This window comes from Salvelinus alpinus, chromosome 9, assembly GCF_045679555.1.
Source record: "Salvelinus alpinus chromosome 9, SLU_Salpinus.1, whole genome shotgun sequence".
NCBI classification, from domain to species: Eukaryota; Metazoa; Chordata; class Actinopteri; order Salmoniformes; family Salmonidae; genus Salvelinus; species Salvelinus alpinus.
The window spans coordinates 49491888-49514421 of record NC_092094.1 but is presented as its reverse complement, the minus strand read 5'-3'; the positions used below and the strand labels follow the sequence as shown (position 1 = coordinate 49514421).

General features: G+C 43.3%; 3 protein-coding genes across 9 annotated transcripts in view; 2 read left to right on the top strand and 1 right to left on the bottom strand.

Moving 5' to 3' along the window:
* LOC139530269 (ATP-binding cassette sub-family C member 8-like) overlaps positions 1 to 8944 on the top strand; it is a 129112-nt gene extending 120168 nt beyond the window's left edge. For all 3 annotated transcript variants that reach the window (XM_071326515.1, XM_071326516.1, XM_071326517.1), the window contains exons 37-40: positions 3432 to 3535; positions 4798 to 4931; positions 5750 to 5812; positions 8671 to 8944. In XM_071326515.1, coding sequence (XP_071182616.1) covers positions 3432 to 3535; positions 4798 to 4931; positions 5750 to 5812; positions 8671 to 8808 — 439 coding nt within the window. In that variant the 3' untranslated portion in view covers positions 8809 to 8944. The remainder of the gene's footprint in view (positions 1 to 3431; positions 3536 to 4797; positions 4932 to 5749; positions 5813 to 8670) is intronic.
* A 5942-nt stretch (positions 8945 to 14886) lies between these two features.
* Positions 14887 to 17249, top strand: LOC139530266 (ATP-sensitive inward rectifier potassium channel 11-like). The gene has a single exon (XM_071326507.1). The coding sequence runs from the start codon at positions 15349 to 15351 to the stop codon at positions 16498 to 16500; it is 1152 nt and encodes a 383-aa protein (XP_071182608.1). The 5' UTR covers positions 14887 to 15348; the 3' UTR covers positions 16501 to 17249.
* Positions 17250 to 17382: 133 nt separating this feature from the next.
* LOC139530267 (MOB kinase activator 2-like) overlaps positions 17383 to 22534 on the bottom strand; it is a 93748-nt gene continuing 88596 nt past the window's right edge. For all 5 annotated transcript variants that reach the window (XM_071326513.1, XM_071326510.1, XM_071326511.1 and 2 more), the window contains exons 4-5: positions 19691 to 19815; positions 17383 to 19280 (exon numbers count right to left, since the gene is read on the bottom strand). In XM_071326513.1, coding sequence (XP_071182614.1) covers positions 18976 to 19280; positions 19691 to 19815 — 430 coding nt within the window. In that variant the 3' untranslated portion in view covers positions 17383 to 18975. The remainder of the gene's footprint in view (positions 19281 to 19690; positions 19816 to 22534) is intronic.

The following is a 22534-nucleotide window of genomic DNA, read 5'->3' as shown; positions in this document are numbered from 1 at the left end:
AGTTGAGCCAAAAGTATTGAGATTTTAAACCACCTTGTGCTGTGCTCCCGGAAAAACACTGCCTAGTGTGAGTTGTTTTAGGAGAGGAAATGAGAGATGGAAGCTACTCTCACTTGTATCTGGGTCAATTGGACAACTGTTGAAACTTCAATCACAGTTATCTTAGGAAGTGTCTGATAGCAGGATGCCTCTCGGAAAAACTCAACTGTAGTGATTTATTTTTGGACCGCTCAAAAGTCTTGCACCAAGCTAAACAGGAAGTGAATCATTTAGGGTTGGGTGCTGCAGTACTGTCTCCCTATCAAGCTAATTCAGGAGAAGCCCAAAATTACACAATCAGACAACAGAAAATAATACGATTTTTTGATGAATGGGATTAAACGAGAAAAACATCCTTGTGAGGCATGTACAGTAAATAATGCATACTCGTTTGACACTGTACATGAGTGTGATTTGAAGTATACCTATAGGTTATACTGTATCAAGTCCTGCTATGAGATTGGACGAGTAGTACTCTCTCAAAATACAAGGTGCTAGTTTGTACCAAAAAAGGTTCTTCATTTTGTCCCTGTAGGGCAGGGGTGTCAATCTCATTCCATGGAGAGCCAAGGATCTGCAGGTTTTAGTTTTTTCCTTTCAATTAAGACCTAGACTACCAGGTGTGGGGAGTTCCTTACTAATTAGTGACCATAATGCATCAATCAAGTGCAAGGGAGGAGCAAATACCCACAGACACTGGAATGAGTGGAATGAGACACTTGCCAAAACACTTGAGTTCCTCCGGTTCCAGGTAGAACCAATGACAGGTTCTACAGTTATAAAATACTTCAGATACACTTACGGCACACACTGTTAGGTACTTACAGTGCCTTCAGAAAGTATTCATACCCCTTGACTTATTCCCCATTTTGTTGTGTTACAGCCTGAAATCAAAATGGATTCAATTATTTTATTTGTCTCACCTGTCTACACACAATACCACATAATGACAAAGTGAAAACCTATTTTTGCAAATGTATTGAAAATGAAATACAGAAATATCTCATTTACATAAGTATTCACGCCCCTGAGTCAATACTTTGTAGAAGCACCTTTGGCAGCGATTACAGCTATGAGTTTTTCTGGGTAAGTGTCTAAGAGCTTTCCACACCTGGATTCCAACTTCCAACTTTTTCAAATTGGTTGTTGATCATTGCTAGACAACCATTTTCAGGTCTTGCCATAGATTTTCAAGTAGATTTAAGTCAAAACTGTAACTTGTCCACTCAGGAACATTCACTTTCTTCTTGATAAGCAACTAGAGTGTAGATTTGGCTTTGTGTTTTAGGTTATTGTCCTGCTGAAAGGTGAATCTCCCAGTGTCTGGTGGAGAGCAGACTGAATCAGCCTCTTCTCTAGGATTTTGCCTGTGCCTGTGCATTCAGTTTATTTTTTATCCTGAAAAACTCCCCAGTCCTTAACTATGCTTGAAAATATATAGCGTGGTACTCAGTAATGTGTTGCATTGGATTTGCCCCAAACATAACACTTTGTATTCAGGACAAAAAGTGAATTGCTTTGCCAAATATTTTGCAGTATTACATTAGTGCCTTTTTACAAACAGAATGCATGTTTTGGAATATTTTGTATTCTGTACAGGCTTCCTTGTGGAGTAACTACAATGTTGTTGATCCATCTTCAGTTTTCTCCTATCACAGCCATTAAACTCTGTAACTGTTTTAAAGTCACCATTGGCCTCATGGTGAAATACCTAAACGGTTTCCTTCCTCTACAGCAACTGAGTTAGGAGAGACGCCTGCATCTTTGTAGTGACTGGGTGTATTGATACACCATCCAAAGTGTAATTAATAACTTCACCATGCTCAAAGGGATATTCAATGTCTGCTTTTTTTTTACCCATTAAACCAATAGGTGCTCTTCTTTACGAAGCATTGGAAAACCTCCCTGGTCTTTGTGGTTAAATCTGTGTTTGAAATTCGACAGAGGGACCTAACAGATAATTGTATGTGTGGGGTACAGGTTTTCATTCAAAAAGTCATGTTAAACACTATTATTCCACACAAAGAGAGTACATGCAACTTATTATGTGACTTGTTATGTGCATTTTAACTCCTGAAATTTCAGCTTTTCATTTCAATTCCACTTTGACAGTGTTGTGTGTAGGCCAGGGACAAAATGTATCTATTTTATTCAGGCTGTAACAAAAAAAAGGCATTAAATCATTACTGCACTTTGAAATGTAGGTGGGGGCATGCCGCCCAATTAGCATATTTGGGGGCATGGTCTAAAATATATTGTATTTGTACCAACCATTAGTGGAAGTGTTGTACCAGTTTAAGTTGTTTTATCATTATGTTGATGACGGTTCATTTGTCCACTCCCAGTTCTACAATCTTTGTAAGAGTGTGTGACAATCAAGAGCTGCACTGTTAATTTTCCAGTAACTTAATGGCAGTTGGTCACGAGGAAGTTTATTTTGCAATAATTTACTGTCAGCTGGCTGCAAGTAGTTATTGTAAATTTCACAGCAATTTAATGTGCAGTTATGTCATGCTCACTGACCTGATGGTGTGACAGAAAAGTCTGTTTGCTGTCAACCAAGATATTGAGGCCAGGTGAGGCTGGGTCCCAAGTGTGTGCACCACAAAAAAAGCTTAGTAGTTGTCAACTAATGTTAAGCTAGCTCGTAATCAGAAAAGTTCTGTGAAAGTACAGGATGGTACTGGCAGCTAGTTGTAACTAAGTTACTAGCAGTTACTGGATATTCAAATAGCTGGTTATCAGTTAGTTTATGCAAAATTTGCAGCTACTTCCATGCAACTAACTGCCATTAAGTTACGGTGATGTAATGCACAGTAACCTCTTCACAGTGCAGCTCTTTATTGTCACATGCTCTTACAATAATTGCAGAACTGACATTGTTAAAATGTCAACCACTTAAACTGGTACAACACTTCCACTGACAGTTGGCACAAATGTTTTAATTTGACCTTTATTTAACTAGGCAAGTCAGTTAAGAACAAAATCCTATTTTCAATGACGGCCCAGGAACACCTGCCTTGTTCAGGGGCAGAACGACAGTTCGGTTACTAGTCCAACGCTCTAACCACTAGGCTACCTGCAGCCCCAAATACACAACATTCAGTAACTGGTTGTTGTTTACCGTACTTTCACTGCAACCAGTTGCCTGTAGTGTGGCGTAAAACTGCAGTAACTTTTTAAGTGTAGCATTTCATGGAATATAGGAAATCGTGGTAGAGAGGGAAAGAACAGGATGGTTCTTCACAACCATCACAGCAGTTAAAACCCCCTTCCTGATATGCCCCAAAAAAGGCTTACACATCACCCTCACCTCTGACAAAGAACCCCTCAAGAACCTTTTTGTTGTTGTTGAGTGTATGACTCTGTCAGTGTGTGTGTGTGATCATCAGGTTTAACCTGGACCCAGAGATGAAGGCTACTGATGACATGCTGTGGGAGGCTCTGGACATCGCTCAGCTAAAACCTGTAGTCAAGACCCTACCAGGAGGACTGGGTAAGTGTGTGTGTGTGTGTGTGCGTGCTCTGAAGTTCTACCGTAGCTCGTTCAGAGATATGAGCTGAGAGCTGGAGCTTAATGAGATGTAGATGTATCGGTCTCAACAACATTATATACTGTATGATTTGGAAAGCAGTATAGCAGTGCAGCAACCGCTCTGAGTTGACCCCAGATCAACCCTGCTGGTTGGTTAAGATAGATGAAGGTGGTTTGAGAGCAGTGGTGCCTTGACCAATCGCGCGTCCTCTCACCCATTGTCTGATCAGTTGGATGTGTCAGCTAGCTCTAGCCTAGAGTACATTCTGTATCGTGGCTGTAAGATGTTAGGGCAGCTAGCTCTAGCCTAGAGTGCATTCTGTATCGTGGCTGTAAGATGTTAGGGCAGCTAGCTCTAGCCTAGAGTACATTCTGTATCGTGGCTGTAAGATGTTAGGGCAGCTAGCTCTAGCCTAGAGTACATTCTGTATCGTGGCTGTAAGATGTTAGGGCAGCTAGCTCTAGCCTAGAGTACATTCTGTATCGTGGCTGTAAGATGTTAGGGCAGCTAGCTCTAGCCTAGAGTACATTCTGTATCGTGGCTGTAAGATGTTAGGGCAGCTAGCTCTAGCCTAGAGTACATTCTATATCGTGGCTGTAAGATGTTAGGGCAGCTAGCTCCAGCCTAGAGTACATTCTGTATCGTGGCTGTAAGATGTTAGGGCAGCTAGCTTCAAACTTTAGACTCTCTCTCTCTCTTTCTGCTCTCGCTGACTAATGGCTGCAGGAAATTATCGCACATGATGTACCCAAGTTACGACGGAGAAAGTGTGTCAAATCAAAGTGGATTTGTCACGTAGCCAGATTAGCAGATGTTAAAGCAGGTGAAGCGAAATGCTTGTGTTCCTACTTCCAGCAGTAAATGTCTAACATTACAATACTAATACACAAGTGATCCCAAGAAAGAAGGAAACAAGAGATTAAGAAATATCAGAGTGTGTGTGTGGTGGCTATGTACACTGGACAGTGACAGAGAGATGTAGAGACTGAATGTTGCTAAATGTTTGATTTGATATTTATCATTGACCAGCCAGATAAAAGGTCAATTCATTTGACTGAGTTGACAAATCCATTTTCATGGGGTCAAGCACAAGTCTACCAATATTCATGTGATGTTTTTGTAGGTCATGTAATGTCATTGTAATACAAATGTTCTCTCAGGCTAAAGATATGTATCGTGCAGTAAGTCCAGTATTATGGCGATAATATTTGTTGTGTTGCAGACGCCACAGTGACAGAGGGAGGGGAGAACTTCAGCCAGGGCCAGAGACAGCTCTTCTGTCTGGCCAGAGCCTTCGTCAGGAAGTCTAGCATCCTCATCATGGACGAAGCCACAGCCTCTATAGACATGGCCACGGTGAGACGTGTGTGTGTGGCAGAATGGTAAAACGACGAGATAAGGTGGAATGGGAAGGCAGAGGGTGAGTTGGGAGGGGAGAAGGGGAGAGGAGAGAGTGCGAGTGTGGAGGAGGCTGAGGGTGGGTGAACGGCAAACGGGGAGGAGGGGATATGTTGAGTGAAAACGAGAGGATAAAGTAATTGATTGAAAAGATGAACGGGGAGAATAGAGGTATGCATTTAAAGGGGGTAGGAGTATAAGAGAACCCAAGGGGAATCAGTGGGAGGGAGGAAATGGGGTTTCCTAAATAGGTTCCTTTCACTGCAGCACGCTGGCTGCACACACACACACACACACACGTACACGAGCACATTCACGCACACACACTTAAATTGCCTGTCACAGTGACGGGCCTACACTGGCTCACAGTAGCGCAGCGGTAACCCTGGGGAAATGGAGCATATCTTAAATGGGAGATAATAGCGCAGCAGAGGGATCGGACAGCATTAGAGTGAAGAGGAGTGATGTTTTGGGTTGACATAAAGGCTTAGGTGGAAATTCTGCTGTTGATAATGTAAACTAGGGAATCATTACACTGAATTTTGAGCCTCTAACTCTTGACTCTAGTAATCATGTGACTCGCTGCTATTACTTGTGTTTAACACGTGACGTAATATAAAACATGTTGTAATGAAATAGTGAAGGCACAAACTATTTGACCTTTTTTGTAAGTACAGTGAGCTCTGTGCGTAAGAATCATGGATGTAAGTCTATCATGTTGTAAGCGTTTCCTATTCTTCTTCTGACTTTGTGTTTGGTTTGTATTGTGCCCACAGGAAAGCATCCTACAGAAGGTGGTGATGACTGCCTTCGCCGATAGAACAGTGGTTACTATAGCAGTAAGTATCTTCTGCTATGACCTTCGTCTTGTGTAATCCAAATGCTTGAGAGGTTGTGACATGCCCTCCCCTCCGTATGTTTTTGGACAGTGAAATGTGGCTCTATACTCTACCATTTTGGATTTGAGATCAAATGTTCCATACGAGGCGACAGTACAGAATGTCACCTTTTATTTTTGTGTATTTTCATACACATCTATTTTACTATTTAGAAATTAAAGCACTATGTACTTAGTCCCCCAATTGGAAGAAGTCATAAGTATTTGGACAAAGTCACTTCTAGTGTGCTAAAGTACTGTTAAAGTATGTGGTCCTATTTTCCTGGCTCACAATGGTTGCGTTCGAGCGGATCACTTTTGTCAAGGCGGTGACCCTCGTTGGTCACTGTCTTTCAAAGTGTGTTGCATTATGGGTATAAAAATTGTATCACATGTCGACTGCTTGAACTTGACCTTTAATCACAAGATTTTTGTAATGTAGTTTTTGATGAAGTCGCCTTCAAGTCGCTTTTCACCAACTGCACCATGCAGCCATCACCTGCATTGTGGGAGGCTCTATTTGGTTAGTCGTTAGGGTGTTTCGGTTTGACCCACGCGAACGTGGCCAAAGAAGTTACTGAAACAGGAACCAACTTTGCCGTGATTCTAAAGCTACAGGGTTTACAAATTAAATGTATATTTGAAATCGTATCAATTAATTGTACACACGTTATATTTTCAGTTTGAGTGTGTGATATGGGGGTATAGAAAAGTTTTATAAACAGTAGCAGCTATGTTGACACTGCCATGTTGATCTGAGCCATGCCGTCGGAAAACCACTACAGTGTCTGACTTTCGGCTATCACAGATGCACCTCTCCCGACTTCACTCGCCGCATTTGGTCCAGTCGTCTTCGTTAGACTTACTGCTCAGACACACCCAGTGACTACATCAAACTTGTGACTCTACAAAATTGTTGGATGCATTTACAGCTTGTTTTGGTTGTTTCAGATTATGTTTTGCCCAATAGGAATAGAATGAATAATGTATTGTGTCATTTATGTCACTTTGATTGTAAGTAAGAATAGAATGTTGAGAATAAGAATAGATGTTTCTCAACACGTCTACATTAGTGTGGATTCTACCATGATTATGGATGATAAAAAGTGAGGAAGTTACAGAGGGACAAAAATATCCCCCCCCCCAAACAATGTTCATCTCCCGTTATTGGTAATGGTGAGAGGTTAGCATCTTTTGTTGTAGCCTCTGTAACTTTCTCAATCCTCATTATTCGTGATTCATTGATGATTTTTCGGAATCATGGCACTATCAGGATTAATTTATGTGTCCAGAAATATCATATCTACTCACTTAGAAAGGAAATGACTCCAGTCATCATTCACCATTTAGTTCCTATTGGGCGAAACATAACACAACCGAAACAAACTGCAAATGCATCCAGCAAGTTTGTAGAGTCACACACTTGATCTAGTCATTGCGTGCTAGGAATATAGGACCAAATACTGAACTTTTGACTAGTTTAATACTCTATAGGTGAATTTGTCCAAATACTTTTCACTTCTTCAAATGCTTTCATTTATAAACAGGTATGAAAATACCCTCAAATAAAAGGGGCCGTATGTACTGTCGCCTCATATGAAACGTTTGATCTTCAATCCAAAATGGTGGATTATAGAGCAAATTTTAAATTGTAGCTTCACTTTCCAAATGCATACGGAGGGGAGTGTAGATATAGCATAGGTAGAACTGGGTAACATAGACATATAACAATCTGAACTGGTAGTGCAGTGCTGGAGGGCCGCTGGTTTGTTTTTTTCTATTGGACTGTATTCTGTGGGAGCAAATATGCTTTTTATTATCTTAAGTTAGAATATCAAGAGTCAAAAGTGACTACCAGGCAGCCATATATGGTGGTTTCCCATGGGAAAGTGAGATTGCGAGAGAACCCTAGGAGACATTATTTACAGTTCTGGTGCAGAACTCTGGTCCTCGAGGAAGATAGCTAGGTACAGATGGCTCCCGATAGTGGCTAATATTTAATATGATACAAATTGTAAAATAAAAATGAGAAAAGGCCGGGCATATAATTAAAACATTCTAAAGTGCTTTCATAAATCAACTCGGCAGGTTCGGCGCTACAGAAGCCTATAGCTTGGGTCTCCAAATTTAATCCCTATAAATTATGAGGGCATACGCTTACAAACGGCACAGCTATTTATAGCCTGCTTCACTGTGGAAAAGGGGCCGCAATTCGTCATGTTGATTTGATTTTCAGTTTGCTTCCATATGACTGGTTTCACAAGGAAAAATTATCTAAAACAATTGCTATGTGTATTTCTAATCCTAGTTCTTCTAACTCTTATCAATTTATAAATGACAGCGCATGTATAATGCTTTTATTTCTATTGGGGGAAAAAGGAAGTAAATGCTTTTTCTACATGGAACCAGCAGGTTCGCTCGACCTCCATTCATGATTTCCTCTCGCGTTAAATTGTATTAGTGGTGGAATTCTGAGGGAATTAAGTAAAGGTCAGAATATGGTGTGTCTGTAGACACACCTCCGCTACACCTTCATTTCTTTGATCTCGAACCCAAACGAATAGCATGCTTGTTATTCTCATGCTTAAATTCTAGGTCTGAATGAATACGCGTAGAGAGAAAAGTGCATGAAAAGGGAATTACGTTCCCATTTACGCACGCTTAACTCAGCTCGGATTTCCCCCCCATGTGCCTAGCATATATATTTGTAATCTATGTAACCCTGAATGTCAAAACACGGAAGTTGTTGAAAACGTTTGTATTTCTTTTTAACCTAATCTGTTTATTTCTGTCTACTTTTTTCTTTCTCTCTTTACTCAGCATCGTGTCCACACCATCCTGAAAGCAGACCTGGTGATAGTGATGAAGAGAGGGCTCATTCTAGAATACGACAGACCCCAGGCGCTGCTGGAGAAAGAGGACAGTGTCTTCGCCTCCTTCGTCAAGGCGGACAAGTGACAGAGGACAAAGAGGGGAGGACATTCCAAAGTGCAATTGTACCATGGGTTATATACTATAATTTTATTTTCTAATTCTGTATGATATTCGTACATAAAAAGTTCATTCTTTGTTAATAAAAAAACATAAATACTCATTGTGCAGCAGTGTTTTGCATACAGTTTAGTGACAGGAAGGTAGATTTGTGTGACCTCACACTGTACAGAGCAATGATTCAGCTGTCTGGGTCAGAATGACACTAATTGACTCTGGGGTTGATCTAGAAATGGGTGGCATTCCCCTGCTCAGACGTTGCATGCATCAACCAACGGTTGCGTGCCACATCATCGACTGTGCCGTCGGGCACCAGATTGCTATAACATATGTGGTTAGGTGATATGTAAAATACCTCTCCAGGCATAAGCTCTGGCATGCGCCACCAACGCCTGGGCAGAGGAACGCACCTACAGTCAATAGTAGCTGAGAAGCTTGTGAATCATGGAGTCGTTCACCGCTACCATAAACCGGCCTCGCACTCTCCGACATGTGAGCCCTGATTGGATGCTAGGGGGCCGGACACCCTTTTGACTCTCTAGGGCCACGTTCAATAGCCAAACATTGTCGAACGTTGCAGACAGGAATGAAACGAATAGACCCGACGTGATTCCTTATTCTACAGGTCAGAGATGCACGTTTGTTCTATATAGCATATTTCTATCTGAACGTTCCAAAACGTTGCCTAGTGCTGAACGCATCCCAGGTCACACACATTTCAGTCTCCTCCAAGCAGTTGGTAATGTTTATGGGAGTGCCAAGGTTAATATAATGAACATGTATGGAGTCCCCTGGTTTGTTATGGAGACCCCAGCACCCATTGGCTTCCTGAAAATGTGAATCCAGTTCAGCATGGGTTTTGTGTGTCGTGACTGCGACATTAACGTGTCAGAAACCAAAATTTAGGACGTGAATCGTAGCCTTGTAAACAGCATGAGAGGGACTGAGATTGTGTATGTTTAGGCCTACTATCCGAGATAAAAATGGTTTAGTGTGTTGCCTAATTATGTTCTTGTCAATGTATTGTCATTAGTATTTGGGAAGAATGTCTATCTTTGGGAATGGATGAATAACCTTCTAGGGTGAATTCGAAATGCATTTCCGTCTTCTGTAACCTCTTCAGACATCTATCCAACATGTTAACCCAACACATGATACAATTCTGAAATCCTCAAGATGTTTCCTAATCACACAAACACTTTTTTATCTTCACAGGGGGCATGACACGCCCGTTTGTGTACACTGAGTCAACCATATTTTCAGTTTGCATTTGGTAGACTGGGACAGCAGGTTAGATAAACTGGGACACCATTATTATAGTCCTAATTGTTCCCTAATGACAATTCAATTTTGTGTGATTAGCAAACATCTGAGAATTTCCGAAAGATATGTGTTGGGCTAATATGTTGGATAGATGTCTGAAGAGGTGACAGAAGACTGAAATCCAAAAAGAATCCCACTGTTTCTGAATTCACTCAGAAATTGTACAATAAAAAATGAGCAATATATACAGTACCAGTCAAAAGTTTGGACACACCTACTCATTCCAGGGTTTTTCTTTATTTTTACTATTTTCTACATTGTAGAATAATAGTGAAGACATCACAACTATGGAATCATGTAGTAACTAAAAAAAGTGTTAAACAAATCAAAATATTTTATATTTGAGATTGTTCAAAGTAGCCACCCTTTGCCTTGACATATTTGCACACTCTTGGCATTCTCTCAACTAGCTTCATGAGGTAGTGACCTGGAATGCATTTCAATTAACAGTTGTGCCTTGTTATAAGTTAATTTTGGAATTTCCTTCCTTAATGCATTTGAACCAATCAGTTGTGTTGTGACAAGGTAGGGTTGGTATACAGAAGATAGCCCTATTTGGTCAAATACCAAGTACATATTATGGCAAGAACAGTTAAAATAAGCAAAGAGAAATTACAGTCCATCATTACTTTAAGACATGAAGGTCAGTCAATGCGGAACATTAAGAACTTTAAGTTTCTTCAAGTGCAGTCACAAAAACCACCAAGTGCTATGATGAAACTGGCTCTCATGAGGACCGTCACAGGAAAGGAAGACCCAGAGTTATGTCTGCTGCAGAGGATAAGTTCATTAGTGTTACCAGCCTCAGAAAATGCAGCCCAAATAAATGCTTCACTGAGTTCAAGTAACAGACACATCTCAACATCAACTGTTCAGAGGAGACTGCGTGAATCAGGCCTTCATGGTCGAATTGCTGCAAAGAACCACTATGAAAGGACACCAAAAAGAAGAGACTTGCTTGGGCCAAGAAACACGAACAACGGACATTAGACCGGAAATCTGTCCTTTGGTCTGATGAGACAAATTAGATTTTTGGTTCCAACCGCCGTGTCTTTGTGAGACGCAGACGGTGTTGTTCCCACCGTGAAGCATGGAGGAGGAGGTGTGATGTTGTCGGGTTGCTTTGCTGGTGACACTGTCAGTGATTTATTTAGAATGCCAAGAGCATGGCTACCACAGCATTCTGCAGCGATATGCCATCACATCTGTTTTCAGCTTAGTGGGACTATCATTTGTTTTTCAACAGGACAATGACCCAACATACCTCCAGGCTGTGTAAGAGCTATTTGACCAAGAAGGAGAGTGATGGAGTGCTGCATCAGATGACCTGGCCTCCATAATCACCCGACCTCAACCCAATTGAGATGGTTTGGGTGAGTTGGACTGAAAGAGTGAAGGAAAAGCAGCCAACAAGTGCTCAGCATATGTGGGAACTCCTTCAAGACTGTTGGAAAAGTATTCCAGGTGAAGCTGGTTGAGAGAATGCCAAGAGTGTGCAAAGCAGTCATCAAGGCAAAGGGTGGCTACTTATACAATATATTTTGATTTGTTTAACACTTTTTTGATGTCTTCACTATTATTCTACAATGTAGAAAATAGTAAAAATAAACTAAATCCCTTGAATGAGTAGGTGTCCAAACTTTTGACTGGTACTGTGTGTGTAACAAAAAAATATAAACATAACATGTAAAGTGTTGGTCCCATGTTTCATGAGCTGAAATAAAAGATCCCAGAAATGTTCCATACGCACAAAAGCTTATTTCTCTCAAATGTTGTGCACACATGTTTACATCCCTGTTAGTGAGCATTTCTTCTTTGCCAAGATAATCCATCCACCTGACAGTTGTAGCATATCAAGAAGCTGATTAAACGGCACAATCATTATGCAGGTGCACCTTGTGCTGGTGACAATGAAAGGCCACTCTAAAATGTGCAGTTTTGTCACACACAGTGTGAAATTGGCATGCTGACTGCAGGAATGTCTACCAGAGCTGTTGTCAGAAACTTGAATGTTAATTTCTGAAAGCTGATGAAACTGTGGGTTTGCAAAACCGAAGTATCTCTGCACCTACTGTCAGAAACCGTCTCAAAGAAGCTCATCTGTGTGCTCTTCGTCCTCACCAGGTTCTTGACCTGACTGCAGTTTGATGTCGTAACCAACTTGTGTGCAAATGCTCACCCTTGATGACCACTGGCCTGCTTGAGAAATGTGGTCTTCACAGATGAATCCCGGTTTCAACTGTACCGGGCAGATGGCAGACAATGGCGTCATGTGGGCGGGCGGTTTGCTGATGTCAACATTGTGAACAGAATGCCCCATGGTGGCGGTGGGGTTATGGTATGGGTAGGCATAAGCTATGGACAACGAACACAATTGCATTTTATCTATGGTAATTTGAATGCACAGAGATGCTGTGACAAGATCCAGAGGCCCATTGTCGTGCCATTCCTCTGCCGCAATCACCTCATGTTTCAGAATGATAATGCACGGCCCCATGTCTCAAGGATCTGTACACAATTCCTGGAAGCTGAAAATATCCCAGTTGTTCCATGGACTGCATACTCACCAGACATGTTACCCATTGAGCATGTTTGGGATGCTCTGGATAAACGTGTACAACAGTGTGTTCCAGTTCTCACCAATATCCAGAAACTTCGCACAGCCATTGAAGAGGAGTGGGAAAACTTTCCATAGGCCACAATCAACAGCCTGTTCAACTTTATGCTATGGAGATTTGTCGGTCTGCATGAAACAAGTGGTTACACCAGATACTGACTGGTTTTCTGATCCATGCTCCTACTTTCTTTTTTTTAAGGTATACTATATATACACAAAAGTCTGTAGCCACCCCTTCAAATGAGTGGATTCAGCTATTTCAGCCACACCCGTCGCTGACAGGTGTATAAAATCTAGCACACAGCCATGCGATCTCCATAGTCCAAAATTGGCATTAGAATGGTCTTACTGAAGAGCTCAGTGACTTTCAATGTGGCACCGTCATAGGATGCCACCGTTCCAATAAGTCAGGTCTTCAAATTTCTGCCCTGCTAGAGCTGCCCCGGTCAACTGTAGGTGCTGTTATTATTAAGTGCAAACGTCTAGGAGCAACAACAGCTCAGCAACAAAGTGGTAGGCCACCCAAGCTCACAGAACGAGACCGAAGAGTGCTGAAGCGTGTAGCACGTAAAAATCGTCCTTCCTCGGTTACAACACGCACCATCCGAGTTCCAAACTGCCTCTGGAAGCAACGTCAGCGCAAGAACTGTTCGTCAGGAGCTTCATGAAATGTGTTTCCATGGCCGAGCTGCTGCACACAAGCCTAAGATCACCATGCGCAATGCCAAGTGTCTGCTGGAATGATGTAAAGCTTGCCACCATTGGACTCTGGAGCAGTGGAAATGTGTTTTCTGGACTGATGAATCCAGTTATCCTTTTTAGATAAAACTACACTAAATATAATCACGTCACCAAATAATAGATTAAAACACACTATTTTGCAAAGGATTACAGCAGCCTCAACAGCAACCTACTGTAGGGTAGCACCATGGTGTAGCCGGAGGACAGCTAGCTTCCGTCCTCTTCTGGGTACATGGACTACAATACGAAACCTAGGAGACTCATGGTTCTCACCCCCTTCCATAGACTTACACAGTAATTATGACAACTTCCAGAGGACGTCCTCCAACCTATCAGAGCTCTTGCAGCATGAACTGACATGTTGTCCACCCAATCAAAGGATCAGAGAATTAATCTAGTACCGAAAGCATAAACTAGCTAGCTAGCACTGCAGTGCATACAATGTGGTGAGCTGACTCAAAGAGAGAGAAAGACAGTAGTTGAACAGTTTTGAACAAATTAATTTCTTCCAAAATGGAGGCAAGAGAGAAATTGTCAGTATTGTTTTTTTTTTACTTTCAGTTTTACTTACTTAGCTAGCAAATGCAGCTAGCCAGTTTAGCCTGCTGAAAAACCCTGCACAAACAGAGGGATGCTATGTTAGCTAGCTGGCTATGACTTTCCAACACAACACTGGAACTCTTCCAAGTCAAGGTAAGCTTTAGGTTTGTTTAGTGTAGTACTACAAGAACCAGAACCCTTACATTAGGGGTCCCTAGTGTAAACTGGATCTCTTTCCTCCACCATTGGAAAAGCCTATAAGACTGTCCCACTGTAACTAGCTTTTTAGGAAGCTATGGTTGGTAAAGCAGGACAACTAAAAAAAAATACTGAATTACAAAACTGAAACAAAATATTGACAACTTTTTAAAAGGTATTTTGATGCACCAGTGCATAGTATGCACCAATTTGGTACAGTGCATTATTTCTGACGGTTTTATCACCTCAACATCAAAACAGAAAGACAACTATATCACTGATTTTCCAGTGTGCTTCGCTGGGTGAACTTCCTGTTTGAAGCTTGCTCTGCCCCCCACTGTGATGTCACACCAATTAAGTGATGTGACTTTGATCATGTGGTTTCTCTGCAAGGGTTTAGTAACAATAGTTTTGACTTTCTCTTGTCAGACCAATAAATAAACGCGTCAGGATTAAATTGACCCAGTTTATATGATTTGCCACTCTTCCTGAATTGACCCTATGTAACAACGTTCCAGAAATAAACTATTGGAGTTAAACAATTTAACTAGATTAAGTTAATTTATGCCACCAGCATAATCCAGGCATTGAGATGTCTCATATTAGCCTACAGATGGAGTAATGTGTAAAGAAAGAACGGTTTGTTCTGCATAAACCACTGCTGTTGTGATTTATCTACCATTTTATAGGTAGGAATTATATGTACATTAATCGAGGGACAAGCGTGCCAGCCCAGTGCGTCAATTGCGACGGTTGGCTACTATCGAGTTGCAGTTGCGTGACTGACAGCGGCAGCTGAATGCAGAATCTTCTCATGGGACCTGGGCGGCTATGGTGGTGCGCCTGCCTGATCTGGAACGGGGCAATGTGAAGAGCTCACATACTTTTAGAAACTAGATGACAGAGCAACACTCTTCCTCTGGCAGCTGCGGTCATTCGGAAGAGGACTTTCACGGGCAGTCGCCTTCGGTTAGAAGACGCACATGAGAAGAGGAAATTAGCCTATAGATTTTAATCAAGAAGCGGTAGCTAATCTGCTTAATCGTTGGCAAGTGGTCCCGCGGTGAATAGTAGGCTATGGGAGCACTATGTTGTCCCGAAAAGGACTGGTCCCTGACGACTACTTGCTGACCCGCTTGGCTGAGGATGTCCAGCAGCCTAAATTCAAGGGGAAAGCACGGAAGGCTCGGTTCGTTGCCAAAAACGGAACTTGTAATGTGGCCCACACGAACATTCGCGAACAAGGACGGTTCCTACAGGATGTTTTCACCACTTTAGTGGATCTAAAATGGCTTCACACACTTATCATTTTCACCATGTCGTTTCTATGCAGCTGGCTGCTGTTTGCGATGGCGTGGTGGCTCATTGCCTTTGCACACGGCGACCTGGATCAAAAAGGTGACGACTTTGTCCCTTGCGTAACGGACATCCACTCCTTCTCCTCCGCTTTCCTTTTCTCCATAGAGGTACAGGTGACCATCGGGTTCGGTGGACGCATGGTCACAGAGGAATGCTTGTCCGCCATAGTGGTCCTCATCATTCAGAACATCGTGGGCTTGTTGATTAACGCCATCATGCTGGGGTGTATCTTTATGAAGACGGCACAGGCGAACCGGCGCGCCGAGACGCTGATCTTCAGCAAGCACGCTGTCATTTCCATCCGAAATAACAGGCTCTGCTTTATGATCCGTTTAGGGGACCTGAGGAAGAGCATGATCATCAGCGCCACCGTGCGGATGCAGGTGGTAAGGCGCAGCACCACTCCGGAGGGCGAGGTGGTCCCCCTGGACCAGATCGACATTCACATGGACAACCCCGTTGGGACCAACGGTATTTTCCTGGTGGCCCCTCTTATCATATGTCACATTATCAACAAAGACAGCCCGCTCTATGAGCTGTCACCAGCGGACTTACAAAAGAATGACATCGAGGTGATAGTGGTGCTGGAGGGGGTGGTGGAGACCACGGGGATAACCACCCAGGCCCGTACATCCTACCTGTCCGAGGAGATACTGTGGGGGCAGCGCTTTGTGCCCACTATAACCGAGGAAGAGGGCACGTACGCGGTAGACTACTCCAAATTCGGTAACGCGATTAGAGTATCGACACCCAGCTGCAGTGCCAAGAAACTGGATGAGGACGGAGGCATCGCCCGGTTTAAACTGCACGAGCACTCCACCCCGCGGCCGTCAGTGAGAAGGCGCATAAAGCGTCAAAGCACCATCAGCCCACTAGCCTAAATAGACAACTTGAATAAAAGGAGTGGATAGTGCCAATGTGTTTTGTATATGAAATTTAGATTTTTGTTACCAATAACATTTTCATGGATATTTTTGTAATATTACAGAAATGCTGTTTATGATGTTCTGATTCTGGGCAATGGGACCCACAAGGTGTGCACGTGTGTTCTAGCCCAGCACACACCTACTTCAACCAAGGACTATATGATTAGATGAATCCAGTGTTGGGCTAGAACACAACCCTGCACACCCTGTGGGTTTTAAGTCAAGACCAGGATCAAGTATTGTAGCCTTATAGCCATGTGCCCCTACATACTGCAATGTTAAATTGACTATTACCTGAAAGCGTTAGGGGATTTTAGGGGCCTGAACATCTTTCCGTTCTATCAATCCCAGAATATGCACGTATCAAATACCTTCATATACTCAGGGTGCTCAATGAAAACATATGCATGATGGAACACAGTTGGATAGATTTGTAACATTATACAAAGCTATGCAATTATCCAGTTTGAAGGCACAGACCAGCGTGTGTGTAGTAGACTGGTGCCCAACACTCCTCCTGGACAACTGGGCTCATTGCAGGCTTTTCATCTGACCCTGCATGAAAACAATAGCAGACACTGTGGCCCTCAAGGACTTGCCCAGCGCTGATCTACATAATGATGCTCTTGTATGGTAAAAACGTCATATTGTCTTATGCAAAGCTTGACTTGGAAATAAAGGAATGCCTGTTGACATGTACTGTACAGTATGTGTGTGTGTGTGTGTGTATGGATGATATGCAGAGGAGAACCTCCTTGTCAAGTTACTATGCACGCCACACATCAACTTAGTCATCACCACCACCACCACGTTGACAGAAGACAACATGAGACCGAGCGGCATTTGTCTTTTATTCGATTATTATCCGCAGAGTTTAAAATATTAAATTGCTTTTAACTTAGTTAATAATTAAAATACATAAAAATGAAAGCCAGAACTGAAGAACCCTGCAAAAAAATAAAATATATATAAATAAAAAAGGAGAACTATAAACCCAAATCCTCCTTGATACAGAGGCTATGTCAGACGGATTGCGCTTGCCGCTCTCTGTACAGTGAAGTTGAAGCAGACTGTGCATTTGTCTATACATGTGTAAGGATGCCATTATTTTTCATGAACTAGTTTCATCTTTGATAAGAAAAAAAAAAAAGTACATTTGAAAGGGAAAATCAAAACCAAAAGATAAGGGGATGGGGGGGGGGGGGGGGTATCGTCAAGAGACGGTGGGGCTTGTTCCGCAATACAGAACAGCAAACACCCCCACACGTATCCTCTCTCCTCCTTTCCTCCCTTCTTTTTGGGCGTGCAGACATAACCAATGTCTTTGTCCTTCTCCTGTGCTGCTGGAGGGGGCAGGGGGGCTGCCGCTGTACCGTACCCACAGCAAACAGCTCTGTTTCCTGGGGAAGAGGTCTCCACCACCCTCCCTGTACTCAAATAATGGGAACCAGTTTGTCTTGTAGTAACATGTCTGGTCAGATTAAATATCTAATATACAATCTTTATATCTTCTTCTCCATCTCCCTGCTTGTGATAAGAGCGTCTGCTAAATGACTTAAATGTAAATGTTGTGTGGCAGTGCCACCCTGTCTATACTGCCCTCTATGGGTGGCCTCTGGGATGGAGCTGTTAAAGAGGGGTACATCAGGTGATTACCTGACTAGAATAATACCAGAATGACAACTGTAATATATAAAGGACTGGGAGAAGTTTTGTAGGACAGAGAGAATGAGAAAAATAGAGTACTTCTCTCTGGCAGCAGTGACTTGTGTTCTCTCAGGTCCTGAGTAGGAAGCACTTGAATCATCCCAAGATTAACAACCCAAACAGTGATTGGCTAGTATTGCCCACCAGGCAGTTACATGGCTCCCTATAGGCCAGCGTAGTGACCGTCCCCCTTCAATCCTCCCACCACTAGGGGGGAGCAAAGAGCCAATACGATAATAGAGTCGCCTTTCCTCCACACAATAACAACACTTTACAATAGTATGTCCAAGCAAAGCAGAGCCACCATCCTGAACTATACTTTAGGCAGAGGACAGAGGGAGGAAAGGGCAAACAGACGCACTGTCCTCAAATGAGAAAAATAAAACAAAATAGAATAAAAGTCAAATAAAACATTACACATAGTTTGTTCCTAGTTTAAATTGCAGAGCAGATGGGAGGGATTTGCCCCTGGGAGGAACATGCTGACGCCAATTCCTGTTGGCATGACAACACCCCCCCCCTACCCCCCAAAAAACCCTCCCCCCTGGATCCTTCCGGCTGGCTGGCGTCATAGCGAAATATAAGGGTAGTGGAAGGTCTCCAGGTCCTGCTGCTGAAGCCAGAAGCCTAGGAAGGGCACCAGGCATTCTGTTTCCACATCTCTCCTCTATCTTTATCATCTACCACCTCCTTCCCGGGGCTGCTTCTCGCGGCAACCCCTGCTCATCTCTCCGTCACATGGTTGTGTGAGGAGGGGGAAGGGGCCGAGGTGGGGGAGGCAGGCGCTGGGGGCGCGGGGGCGCAGAGGATTTCGGACAGGTCATCCATGATACAGGTCTCCTTGGGGTCGACCAGGTTGAATTCCCTTACGAAAACAATGAAATGTGCGTACAGAGTGTTCAAGTGGCCCTGTAGATCCAGGGCGACTGTCTCCTTAAAGTGTGCCCAGAAGAGGTGAGCCAGGACGTGGAACAGATACCGGCAGATCTTCTTTACCAAAGACTCAAACGCGTTGGGGAACTCTTTGCCTGCATGGAGAGACAGAGAGAAGAGCAAGTTTAGAAATTATTTGGTGCTAGCATTACCGTTCTGATTTAAAAAGAAGCTACTATCACAATGCCAAGACAGCTATGAAGTGCCAAAACAAATAACCATTCAACACATTACTTAATTGGAGCCAGTAGAGGGCAGCAGTGGCACAGTTCAAAGTCCCAGCTTCAGTTTGCATTACTTAATTGGAGCCAGTAGAGGGCAGCAGTGGCACAGTTCAAAGTCCCAGCTTCAGTTTGCATTACTTAATTGGAGCCAGTAGAGGGCAGCAGTGGAACAGTTCAAAGTCCCAGCTTCAGTTTGATGTCAGAGAACCAAGGAGAGGCTGCAGGGCTGCAGACTGACCACAGCGTGGCGCTGCAGGCGTGGACCAGGAGCTTAAACTCACCGTATTTCGTAGGAAAGATGTCGTCGTCTGTGACCAGCTTCTGCACCAGACTCATGACGAAGTCGACGTACTGAGGTGCGGTGCACTTTGTCTTCTTCCCCCTCTCGTCATACCAGTAGTATATTCTGGACACAAACAAGACAGCTGGTCATTTCTCCACGCCATTACTTCCATATAAATAATAATAGCCATTTAGCAGCCGCTTTTATCCACAGCGACTTACTGACATGCGTGCATACATTCTCCGTAAGGGTGGCCCCAGGAAATAAACACTTGTGTGCTTTGAAATGCACGAGATTGAGGCTATTATTACTTCGCCTAGTATGTTGTCGCTGACAAGTCATCTGATCTTGAAAAGGAACAACCGGATCGGTTCAAATCATTACCCATATATCATAGTGTGAATCATCTCGGGTAAAGACTGTGCACCAGGCGAGGAACCTTCCTTACACTGCATGGTGTGCTTTTCCAGAAACTAAAAAAATGGCTGAATCATTCACATCATTATGTTGAAAGATGTAAACACACAAACCCCTATGTGAAAGCCCACACATTCACAGCATTTCCTCGTCTCCAAACAAGACCACGGACAGTCAAAATCATGTTTTTCATGATTGGATGATATTCGGATCAAAGTATGAAGAAATGACTGTTGCTTCTACATTGATAAAGTTACCGGTCCCCTCCCCCTGTTAAACTTGGATTCAGGAGGTGGGATTATTAAAGGGGATAGGGTGTGACTGTTCAGGACCTTTCACCCAACGTGATGAATGACTGAACTGTGTGTGGACCTGCCAGACAGACCTCCAGCCCAGCGAGGAACCAGCCAACCCCACCACCTTCTCTAACATAGACATGTTTGCATATTTCCATTCCAGTGGACTTAATAACCCCCTGTCCATTTCCCTTCCAGATCGGGATGAATTCCCTGCGGTCTTGGAGTAACGCGACACTGACCCCCCCCGCTCGCTCTGACTGGTCAAACATTTCCCGGAGATGGGTGACCCGGTTAGAGACGGCTGTAACTGAAGGCAACCCCGAGCCACGGTAGTCATGAGTTAGCAAGGTCAAATTGCAAGTCAGTGAAGTCACCAAACAAAAAGATAGCATGGCTAGCATGGACACACGCAACCTGGGAATACAGTACCGGCGCTGGAGCTAGCAGCGCGAGAGTGAAGCTAGCCGGCTACGTGAGCTAAAAGGGGTCATAAACTGCACAACACATCAACATGGCCAGGCACCGCATGAGCCAAAGAAGAGAACTCACAGGGAAGGCCCATCTAGGAGTGGACAAGGTCAAAGCTAGCACGGCTAAAGCAACAGGGAAACAGAGCTAACAGTAGTATAGCCATTAGCTAATGAGGCTAGCAGTGTATGGTATGATAGGCTGTCAAAACTAGAGGGGTTACAGATCCAGCGCAGGCTCCAAATGGGCCGTAGAGCAGAGATGGTCTGTGGGATTTACCCAGGTCAAGCTACAAACAAGGCAAATAGCTTGTGAACAAAAAGGTTTGACTAAAACCCAACGCAAGCTAGAAACTGTAGCAGTAGAGGTGAGAACTAGCAGAATCCCATGAGCCAAGACGAAAAGTAGTCCTTTCTTTGGGTGAAAAGTTCAACCAATTCTCCAAACTGGGACGGTTGTGTTAACAATAGCAGCATGGCGTGGTCTCGGTCTGGCGGGCTGTGGGGCAGACGTTACAAATCCTGAGGAATGTAGAGCGTCCAGATAAGTGACCCTGCAGGAGGGCCCTACTGGCCACAAGACAAGCACCAGGCCAGGCTCCAAACTGAGGAGAGTACAACACTAACACTCACTAGGATAACACACACACACACACAGACAACCTTACAAAGACCGGCAAACATACCAAAAAAGACAGACGTCATTAGCCCACAAGAAAAAAAACACCCACACACCAACACACCCATTCACATAAAATGGGCATAAGACTATCAAATGGGCCTGTTCCCATAGCTCATGGAAAGTTCTCCTAAAATAGCACATTTTACAGTGCCTGGAGGTAGGGGGAATTGACTGTGACTTTGTGTTGTGGGGTGGGTGAGTGCCAGCCAGGGAGGCAGGAAAAGGGCGGGGTGCCGTTACTGTGGCACACCATTAGACTGACGGACTGCACGTCTCCACAGCTGTTACAGCCTACTACAATCCTCCTTAGAAACACTGGGAGAATTCGGGTTCATGGGGTTTGTGTATTGGAATTGTATATTTCATTCCAATATGTAGTTAGGGCTGTCCCCGATAAGAAAACCTTGGTCGGAAAAAAATCTGTTCTTTCGACCAATCAATTGGTCGACATTTTAAAACGTGTATTTTTCCATATACAGTGCATTCGGAAAGTATTCAGACCCCTTAACTTTTCCCACATTGTTACATTACAGACGTATTCTAAAATTGAGGATTTATTTTTCTCATAAATCTACACACAATACCCAATAATGACAAAGCGAAAACAGGTTGTTTGAAATAAAATAAAATGTTTTGCATAAGTATTCAGACCCTTTGTTATGAGACTCAAAATTGAGCATTCTGTTTCCATTGATAACTATGATGTTTCTGCAACTTGGAGTCCCCCTGTGGTAAATTCAATTGATTGTACATGATTTGGAAAGGCACACACCTGTCTATATAAGGTCCCACAGTTGACAGTGCATGTCAGAGCAAAAACCAAGCCATGAGGTTGAAGGAATTGTCTGTAGAGCTCTGAGACAGGATTGTGTCGAGGCACAGATCTGGGGAAGGGTACCAAAAAAATGTCTGCAGCATTCAAGGTCCCCAAGAACACAGTGGCCTCCATCATTCTTAAATGGAAGGACACTTCCTAG